The sequence below is a fragment of the Durio zibethinus genome, chromosome 20, assembly GCF_047325235.1.
Source record: "Durio zibethinus cultivar Kanyao isolate XHJ-2024 chromosome 20, ASM4732523v1, whole genome shotgun sequence".
Taxonomy (NCBI): Eukaryota; Viridiplantae; Streptophyta; class Magnoliopsida; order Malvales; family Malvaceae; genus Durio; species Durio zibethinus.
This window is the reverse complement of record NC_143181.1, coordinates 789,625-799,910: the sequence shown is the minus strand read 5'-3', so window position 1 is coordinate 799,910 and position 10,286 is coordinate 789,625. Positions and strand designations below refer to the sequence as shown.

At 33.5% G+C, this 10,286-nt stretch overlaps 2 protein-coding genes across 2 annotated transcripts; one reads left to right on the top strand and one right to left on the bottom strand.

Moving 5' to 3' along the window:
• Window positions 1–846: 846 nt before the first annotated feature.
• On the top strand, window positions 847–3,262 carry LOC111315260 (uncharacterized). The gene is made up of 2 exons (XM_022916855.2): window positions 847–1,227; window positions 2,591–3,262. The coding sequence occupies exons 1-2, from the start codon at window positions 1,115–1,117 to the stop codon at window positions 2,796–2,798; spliced, it is 321 nt and encodes a 106-aa protein (XP_022772590.1). The 5' UTR covers window positions 847–1,114; the 3' UTR covers window positions 2,799–3,262.
• An 86-nt stretch (window positions 3,263–3,348) lies between these two features.
• On the bottom strand, window positions 3,349–6,359 carry LOC111315259 (lysine histidine transporter-like 8). The gene is made up of 5 exons (XM_022916854.2): window positions 5,887–6,359; window positions 5,616–5,749; window positions 4,465–4,892; window positions 4,228–4,359; window positions 3,349–4,089 (listed from the first exon to the last, which is right to left on the bottom strand). Exons 1-5 carry the CDS (start codon window positions 6,270–6,272, stop codon window positions 3,601–3,603), a joined length of 1,569 nt encoding a protein of 522 aa, XP_022772589.2. The 5' UTR covers window positions 6,273–6,359; the 3' UTR covers window positions 3,349–3,600.
• Window positions 6,360–10,286: the final 3,927 nt, after the last annotated feature.

The following is a 10,286-nucleotide window of genomic DNA, read 5'->3' as shown; positions in this document are numbered from 1 at the left end:
TTTCATTTGCGTTGTTTGACGAGGATGAAAATGAGTAAAAAAAAAAAATAATAATAATAATAGTAATAATAATTCAATAATTAAGCTACAAGTATAAAAAATATATATAAATATAAATATAAATATAAAATTTTCGTTCGTAAGCAAAACGTAAGAATTCTACAGTGAAATCACTTGGGTCTTATTATCCAGAGTTTGGTTTAGGCCTTTTAAGTGCAAAGAATGGTGTTTGAAGGAATATTCTGTTCATTAGCCCAAAGAAAACTTGTAGATGTGGGCCTATATATTGTTGGGTTAATATGGGAGCCAACTCTAGCCCATTCCTAGTGAATGATATTAACTAATGGCTACTGGTCCGAGGGAGATGCTCAGATGCATGCATTTTCCTTAGTCAGAGAATGCCAAATACTAAAAAAATTTACAAATTATATAAATATATTATGATATGTTTATTTAATTTAAAAGAACACACAATGTGATCTGTTATTTTAAAATAAATTAATTATTACAAAATGCTTTAGTTTAATCCAATTAAATCATACTATCAGTTATTTGGAGTCAAACATTATTAATATGTTTCTTTTAAAAAAAAATAGTACGTAATTAAAAACAAAAACAATATCCACACCATATTCATACTTTTAAAATGAAAATATAAATTAGTAAATAGAAATTTCAAAATTAATCATTTTTTAATTCACAAACAGAGTCGTGTATCATAAAAAGTAAATTTAAAATGTTCCAGTTACATCAAATAAAACGAAATATTGATAAGCAAGCTTCAAATTTCTTTAAAAAATCCCCTTCATTCGCAATGTCTGGCCCATATCAAATATTCTAGCCCATTCAGGTTTTTTTTTTTCTTAATTTGAATCACTATAGGTGACCGAAAAGAAAATTCGTTAGCATTTTCATTTTCTGCTGGAAAGGAGAGGAAAAAGAAGGCGAATAAAAAAAAAGACAGAAAATTGAATCGAACATTGATGCTTTCCCTTCCCTTTCTTCTAGCTCCAATTCGTATCTTTCTCTGCAATTTCTCTATTTTTAACCATTTTTTAGCTGCAAAGCGAAACAAAGCATAAAGCCGAAAGGCAGGGAAAGGAGAAGGGAAGCCATGATAACGCGATCGAATTTAGCAGAGCAGTTGAGAGAGTATCAGATTCGATCTAAGCACGATTGGGCCTCCGTTTCGTTTTTCTCATCGACGTCTAATCTCACGTCTTCTAGGTAAACCCAATTCCATTATTTACTTTTTAATTATGCTTTTTCATTATTTTCCTTTTTCGAATTTAAGTTTGAAAATTTATGATTTTTTTCCTGGTTTTGATTCGACTATAAAATCTTCGTTCTTAACGTGCTGGTTATGAAATGTTATTCATTTGAGCTTCGGTCGAAGCGTTGCCGGTTTACCTAGAGAATCTAGGCTTTTATAGGATAGTTAGGTAAAAGGATCAGCTGTAGCTTCTCGGGTATGATTTTTTTTTTTTTATTTCCTTTGAAAATTTCGTTTCTTTATAGATTTCATTTTTGATTTTATTGATACATTTATTACGAATTGGGGAAAAAAAAGCTTGAAAGATTCTTGTAGTCATTAAATTATCGTTTTGAAAATATATTGAAATTTTAGGTGGTCAAAGAGAGCGAAACTTACTCTGGATTTTTTAAAAACTACCATTGAGTTCTTATGATGCGCATTAGACCTTAAAAAGGAAAGAGAATGTTGAAATTGTTGATTCATATTAATTTTCATCTGAAGTAGAAATTGGCTGTTGAAAGAAGCCTGATGCTTGGGGGTGGGGGTAGAATTAAAAATTTCCTCCAGTGGTCGTTTCATGTAGTTGATTTGTGGGAGTTTGTGGTGGAGATGAGTATGACTTTTGGTTAATGCTGTACCAACAATTTAAGCTTATTGTAAATACTTGTTATACTGCCATTATCTTGCTTTTTTACTCATACGGTTTTCCATATTTTATATTTTCAAATGACTGAATTGGGTGGTTGTTGTGTAAACTAACTGTATGGTAGGAGTATACTTGTGTGCTTAGATCTTGCCATTCGCTCAGCGGTTATGATTGTATATCGTGTGTATCTCAAAGTTTTTCCATAGCTTTTATGAAGTATCTGCAATTGAGGAATGCTTGTCAATCTGCTGGGAATTGGTGCTTTATAGTATTGTTCGGATGTGCTCATATTGTGGGGCTTAGACTAGGAGTCCTTATCATTCAGATGCAAGTTGAGATCAAGAAGTCTTGGTGCCAGAAGTTGAAAATAATAATATGTTGGTGTTGGATCTGTGCTTTGCAACGTTTGTGCATTTGAGATTTTTGTGTTACCTATGCATGGAAAATATTTGTCGCTTTGATATGTATGTACTTTCTCCTACTTCCAACAAGTTTTGACATGTTTGTAAGGTTATGATTTAGATTAACAAATTATAGAAGGCTGGAGATTCCAACTTTTTGTTGGGGAAAATAGATTAGCGAAAATAACATCTAGAATACCTGTAGTTTTATTTGGATCCATTCATTTAATCTTCATTGTGCTATCCAATTCTAATAGCTGTGCTTTCTTTACTGTTTTGTGGGTGCAGGGTGGATGTTGTGGTCTTTGTTATATGGGAACTCGTTATTTTAGCATTCCTGGTTTTTTCAGCTGTTTCTTTATATTTGAGGCATATGCAACTTGCCTTTATCCTGGTATGCATCACAATGGTATTGCTTCTCTGCATGAAAATCACAAAGCAAGTGAGATTGGCTAGGAAAAAGAAAAGAAGGATGCTTCTTCCATTATCTATGTAGAACTACATGAATCTTGAATTTGCTTAAAAGGCACCAACTTTTTCATGTAAATTAGAAATTTATTGATCATTGCATTTGACCCACGCTTGCTCTGGTCTATTGAAATATGTGATTGTGGCTGAAGCAAGCTGATGAAGGTAGATGATTTGATACAATCACCTCAAAACTCGGTGAACCATGGCAAGTCTAATGATTTGAGATGGAAAGTTGGGATGTTCTAATTGAATTTGCAGCAGTTAGTTTCAAGGCTATGAGAAACTATATTGTAATTCTAATCCAGGTGGGAATGTAGTGCGCAATATTTGCTTTATTTTGTAATTTGTTTGGATTTGGTTGTAGTTTAAAAGACATCAGAGGATAGAAATGGAAGCTGTGAGTGATTGAAACATTTTTGCTTGTATGATGTACCCACACAGTTGATTTGCAACAGATCAATACTATACACGATTTAAACTTTCCTTGTTGACAGAGGAGTTAAATTCTTGCAAATTTTGGCTTCTTTGGTTGTTTCGCGATAGATTTTCACAAATTAACTGAAGATAAAAATTATGCTACTAAGTTATGGCAAACAGGCATGTTAATAAGGTGATTTCATATATATTAATATAATACAGGAAGTTTGATATGTATATTTATCAGTCAAGACTCAAGCCAGTTGCACAGGGATTATAAGATCATTCAAAGAAGTTGCTCATGTTTGACATTGTTGCTTCCTTCACTGGGTGGGTATTTGGTTTAGGAGATCCAAGGCTTCTAGGTTAGCTTTGATTACAAGATCTATGATCATGCAGCCATTGCTAGCTCATTGGGGTTTAAAGAAGTGAATTTTTATCCCCTTGGTCACTATGCCCCATATTGCTCCAGTAGTCACCAAGACACTGAGGACCATTCCTAAAACTCCTAATAAGCAGTTAAGGCACCAATTCAGACTAAATTTCTGAGGTTTCTTGATTATCACCCACATAAGACAGGGATATGCCAAGGTGATCGGTAACGCGATCCCTCCAATCAACCCTGCCAAGCTTGGCAAGAATGGTAGTGCCACCGAAATAAAGAATGCCAAGCTTCCGAAGAAAACTCTAATACCTGTGCGCAGCAACTGTGGACATGGCCTTTTCCACTTGCTTGTATATCTAAACTCCAAATTGTCGAATACGGGCATAGCATATATTTGGAATGAGGTGAGGCTGTTAATTACTACGAGTAGGCTTGCTAGCCCTAGAAGCAACTTTGATGTGTCGCGTTTATGGTATTTGTACAAAGCACTTAGCATCTCTCCATTTTCAGCCATCTGGGGAATAATACCAATATATGTATTAGAAACAAGGAGTTTATGGGCGTGGCCTAACTTTATTTATATAGCGAAGGAGGGCAATATATATATATATATATATATATAAATATATATATATATATATATATATCTTACCAAGTTTCCATAAACCCAATAGCCACCGATTGCAAGGGGAAACAAGCAGGTTGCAACAATCAAGTAAGCGAACTTCACTCCTCTCCACATTGGTAGGCGGGAAGGGTGCTTTCCGCTGGAAGGTATTGTCCCCTGCGAGCGAGACAGAGAACAATCAAAGATTAGAAAACATATATATACGGATTACAAACAAGGAACAGGAAGAGTATAAATTCATCTGAAATCTGATTGCCTTGCCTGAATTTCCAGCACGAGATTGTGGCCTCTAAAAGCAAAGGCGATTATCCCAAGTGAGTTAAAAATATTGAAAAGCCTGGCCATTTCCGATTTTGCCTCAGGTGGGTCATAGGACACGCCCTCTGGCGTGCCATGAATAATAGAGACAATCCATATCAAACTGCAATAGCTGATTGCCGTTATTGCCCCGACTAGGGAGACTCCAGCAATGGAGTTCAAGTTGGGAAGTTGAGCCAGAATAATGGCTAAGCAAGTGAACACCACGTACCACTCTACAACAGAGAGCGGTTTTAAACTGCATGTGTTCCCACACACGATCTGGAAGAATATCTTCATGGTCCCACCTCCGATCATGATCAAGGTCACGCAGGTACCTCCTGATAGATACATGATAGGGAAAAGAGCCAGCAGTTTCCCAAGTTTTTCTCCTGAAAACATTCATGTTGCTTTCATAATTAATCCAAGAATCAAAGTTGAGTTTTCAAAAGAAAGGATATTGATTCCCATGCAGTGGTCGATGCTTGTGTATAAAAGCAAGACACTTTGATAATTAATTTGTCAAATCATCGCATGTGGAAAAAGATTTGATTAGAGTTTAACGTTGGGATTTTAACTTGTACTAAAGTCTTCAATCAGATCAAACAACACATTTCATTAGATTTAGACTAAACTTGTTCGGCGGGAAGGAAGAGTAAAAGATAAAGACTTCCATTTACTTCCTTATTAGACTTTTCCACTGTTACGTTTCAATTCTTAAAGTTTTCTAAATTATGTGAAGCGAGCAAAAGTAAACAGAAACATGAAATGATATGTGAAGCGAGCAAAAGTAAACAGAAATACGATAGGATAGAAATAAATCATTTGTCCTAACATATACATGTTTTCATCTTTCCAAAACAGTAGACATAAAATAATAAATTTGATTTGAAAAGAATAAAAGTCACATATTATAGAGTGGGGACTATATGTGCAAGTGCTACTATTTTGATCTTGATTAACCCTGACGACTCCATCTATTACATACCGAAGTCATAGAATTGAAATGAGGTTCTGAAAAAAATGAAGTTGTTAAGCTCTCATCGAGTCAAATTCCCCTAAATTCTATAGCTGCCTTTATCCCTCAACCTTTACACGATTCTTAGCGCTCTTACCAAAAGCTGCCATGGAAAGTCGGAGGTATCGGCTGTAACGCTTCCCAGATTCTGATTCATGCAGCTGAACCAGTAACCATAGTGTGTATAACTGCCAAATAAAAGCCAGTGATAGACATATAATTCCCCAGACCCTGCAATAATTAAGTTGCTTATGTTGTTTAGTCAATAATTTTCACTTGAATCCTCGCAAGTGAAATTCATTTAAATTGGCCAGTTTGAGTGCTTTATCTCCATTTTGTTTTAAGAAGAATAGAGTTTGGCAACTTACCAACCAAGAGTGGTAAAAGCTAGAGGAAGAACAAGCGCTTGAAATCCTATTCCTGAACTCAATGTATGAAATGCTGAGTAGTATGCATTACCATTTCGGGACTCAGTAATGGGAAGCCAAGTTTCCTGTGGGTCAAGCTTGGTGAAGTGGCCAACTTCTTCCAGGTAACCTTGCATGCTTACAATTGCCTTTTTCATAGGGCTAGCTACAGGAGTCATCAAACGTGTAACAAAGGGGCTCTTGGGGGTTTGGGGGACCGAATCAAGCAGTGGTGACGGAGTCATTGATGGGCAATTAAGTTGAAGTGGAGGCCCTGCGATGACCAATGTTTCCAACCCCGGCCTCCTTGTGGCTGGGCTCGAGTGTATTTCCACCAGCTCACCCATCACTAAAGATAGTGTTATGCTCTCTCTCCCTTTCTCCTCCCTTCTTCAAAGATTATATACTTAATTTGTAAGATGGTAAGTGATCAAACAAAGTTTGATGAGGGGTTCGGTGAGCTCTCTCCACAGAAGGGTTTGTTCCTATAAATAAATAAATAAATATATATATATATGTGAACATTGAAGGAGAGGCTCTCATCTCTGTTTTGATTTGCACTGAAATAATTGTTGTTTTGGTGCAACATGCTTTTAAAGTATAGTTGTCGTGGTGTTGGTTGTGGTTGTGGATGCTGAGTCGGTTAAAATATGGAACCCAACTAGGGTTAATAGTGGAGAGTTTTGATAAAGTGGAAGCTTTGACTGACCCCAATTGGCTGCAGCTGTTGTTTTCGTCAAAAGATAACCAAACCATTTAGTGTTACGACACTTATTCCTGTCTGTTTTGGGACCTTAATCCCACATCCACCATGCCCATGTCACCCACATGACATCTGCTTCGTTCTATCATAATTTCAATTTTCTGCTTGAGTTACATCAATCTATAGAGCTAATTCTGATCACAATTTAAGAAAGCGAAGTGGAATATTTCATATTCTTTTCCTGAATGAAATTTCTTTGTGCTGATTACCACCATTACAGTCTTTATTATGGTCAAATTACAACTCAAATCCTACTTTACTTTTAACCGTAAAATCATACGAAATCAGTGTTTGAATTATGTTGATTCATGGGTTTGATTAGAATCATTTAAACCAACAGGAGAATAAAGTTGAGATGCCGAGAATTTTTAAGCAGTTTTAAAAGTTTATATCTCCATTAGTCTACTTTCGATCCTTGAGTCTTCTTCCTCATTTTCTTTTTCCTGTTCAAATGGCTTTTGATTGAAGAATTTTTTACTCTGCCTTGTCTGGTGGTGTCTCTGATGACATAAGCATGCGACGTCAGTTTCCTATAACATGAATAGATTAATCAAAGGAGAGATTATAATTGAATGGTTAGGGTAAATCGTAATACGTGTCGTTCATGTGGTTCGTGGCCCCGGGGCTAGCTACAAAAATAAGAACTAGAAACAATGGGGGCACTTTCCATGAAGTTCAGGAAAATCATTTTTGCACTTAATTGGTTAGTGGCATTAAAGAGAACCACAAATTTTCTGTACCATTTCCTTTGCGAAAGTTGATTTGTAGCTTTCTTTTTTTCCTTCCTTTGTGAAGCATCTCCTGTTTTATTTTCTCTACTTTGTTAACTTCTCTTTAATTTGATGAAGTGGATTATGGTAGATTCATACCTTTTTGTATCAATGATTCTAAAGTTGTGGATGGCGATAATGGATTTTTTTTTATCATTGGTTGTTGTTGTTGTTTTTTTTTTTTTTTAATATCAAAGGATAAGGCACATATAATAATTAAGAGTAATTTTTTCAATCTTTACTCATAAAATATCATCTTCGTTAAAGGTAGGATTTGAAGAAAAGAACAACGTGAGTTAGGGTTAAGGGTATGGACATGGTAGCTAGCCTTGTAATTTACAATCTATATATGTTCATTGTTTATATATATATATATATATATATATATATATCAAAATTAACCTACGTCCCTCTACAATCTATTTGTGAAAACTAATTTTTAATTTCTTTACTTTCACACCTTGCAATGATCAAATGTGCAATTTTCACCTCTTTTCATGTAGTTATCTTAGATGGTTTCTGTTATGAAACATTTGATGGTCAAAATTATATAGTAGTCTTTTTTTCTTTCAAAGTTTTCAATAAATAATTAAAAATATTTTTGTCATTTATATCTACCTGACTTGATATGATCAATGTTATCTCAATTTGATCTTATCTTAATTGTCTCTTTATAATCCTTCTCAATTTACTTATAAATATAAAAATTCAGATACTATAAAACCATTTTTTTATTTTTTTCTTATTTTCTTTTCGATTTATTTTTTATTGATTTACACATCGAAATGTAAATGTAAAAAACATTTTCTGTCTTTACCTCTAATCATTTTTTTTTTTTTTTGCATTCATAAAAATAACCTCAAGTTAAGCTCGACACCAACAATTTATTTTCAAATCAATAAAAAAGCCTTTGGCTGCTCCTTGCATTCTTTTAACTTTTTCTGTTGAATTCATCTAAAGAAAATTTGTTTCCACGGACTATTTTTTAATTGAAAAGCATAAAAGTTACTACCAAATTGGTTTAAACTATGAGATTTAATATTGGGAACATTATCTTTCTTTAACTTAACTGTGATATAATAATCAATGCATAATTTCTTGATTTTGTGAAAGAAAAGTGCTATGTTTCCTTTTACCAAGCATTTTGTATCACTCCTTATTAGGAGTATAATTGATCGAGTTCGAGTGATACAGTATTAAGTTCAAGCTCGAACTCAATTAAAAATTTCAGATTCAAAATTCGACTCAAACTCGATAATGTTCTATTTTTTAAGCTCGAACTCAACTTAAGATAGAAATAGAATGATTCGAGCTCAATCAATTAGACTTTATTAATATGTAAAAATAAACTTGATTTTTATATTTGATAAAAGTTCGATTATTTGTGCTCGAACTCAAGTTCGAATTCAATATATTTTATTAATTAAAATATATTAAAATATAAAAATTTGATTAGGCTTACAAGTTACTTGAATAAAGTATAAAAATATTCAAATTCAGTTCAATCGATAAGTTAAACTATTCGAATTCAAATTTGATACGATAATAATTGAGTCAAATTTAAATTTTATTCTTATCGAATCCAAATAACTTATAAGTATTAATGTATAATTTACATTCATACCTCTTACAATACCAACAAATGACTTAAAGTGGCAATCGTTTTCCCAATTTTTTATTTCCTAATGTATATCCATGTAATAATAAAATCAGTAAAAGACATTAATTATTCAGACAAAAAGGGCCATCGAAAATATTTTATGAGTATTATTACTAGTTTATCTGATGGAGTTAATTGAGGAATATATTTATGAGTATTACTACTTAAGTTTAATAAATAAAAAAAAAAAAAAGAAACTTTGGAAGATAGACACTACTCTAATATATATTCCATGACTAGCACTAATTTATGAAAGTGAGAAATAATTCTCTTCATTATTCAAATTCTATAGTTCTGTTTATTAACTTTGATCATTAATCATATACAGATGGGAAATTGACTCAAACTAAAAGTGTAATACATATGTGGATATATATATATATATATATAGTATATTGAAGGGTAGATAGATGTAACTTTCTAAATTCTGAGCTAGATTAAAGACCGAATGGAAGCCCATCATTATGAATTGTTCAATCTATAAAACTCTTTCCAAAATTAGCTACCAAAAACAACGGAAAAAACGGAAAAAAAGGCCGTTAGGAAAAATGAAGGGTTCTTCCATGAGGCTTAGTGAGATCATAGAAGGACGGAGAAAGAGGAAGAAAGGCCATTTTGCTGTCTACATCAGGGAAGGAAAAAGGTTCGTCGACGTGCCCTTATGCAATTTGAATCACCCTATCTTCAGGGTGCTATCGGAGATGGCGGAGGAGGAGTTTGATACAGCAAATCATGGGCCATTGCAAGTTTCCATGTGGGGAAGAATTGATGGACTACATTCGTTCTCTGCTAAGGAAGAATCCTTCTAAGAATGTAGTTGAATAATTATTAAAAATAGAGTGGGGACATTTCGTACCACATTGATAGATGTCGATGGGATTAAATTAAGCAATCCATTGAATTTTTTTTTTTTTTGCAATATCAAATTTCCATATTTCTCCAAAAGATTTTGCCAGAATCTTACTTCAAATTCTGCAAAGATTTCGACCGTTTAGTCACGTTTGAATTTCCAGGCTTTTAGCAGTATCTTCTTTGGGTATAAATATTTATTTGTTAGTACTTGGTTTTTTTTTTTTTTTTCTTTTCTGTATGTTGCTTCGTTCTTCAGATATTTTTGCTGTGTAATATCGAATAATTATATGTATCAATTCATGAATCATACCGAATC

What these genes read in the sequence shown, in the direction of transcription:
- LOC111315259 (XM_022916854.2), bottom strand. Translation starts at nt 6,272, where the DNA reads ATGGGTGAGCTGGTGGAAATACACTCGAGCCCAGCCACAAGGAGGCCG. An exon ending in GCTTTTACCACTCTTGGTTG is followed by an intron (nt 5,750 to 5,886) that starts GTAAGTTGCCAA and finishes TAATTATTGCAG; the next exon opens with GGTCTGGGGAATTATATGTC. An exon ending in ATCTCGTGCTGGAAATTCAG is followed by an intron (nt 4,360 to 4,464) that starts GCAAGGCAATCA and finishes TCTCGCTCGCAG; the next exon opens with GGGACAATACCTTCCAGCGG.
- LOC111315260 (XM_022916855.2), top strand. Translation starts at nt 1,115, where the DNA reads ATGATAACGCGATCGAATTTAGCAGAGCAGTTGAGAGAGTATCAGATT. An exon ending in TCTAATCTCACGTCTTCTAG is followed by an intron (nt 1,228 to 2,590) that starts GTAAACCCAATT and finishes TTGTGGGTGCAG; the next exon opens with GGTGGATGTTGTGGTCTTTG.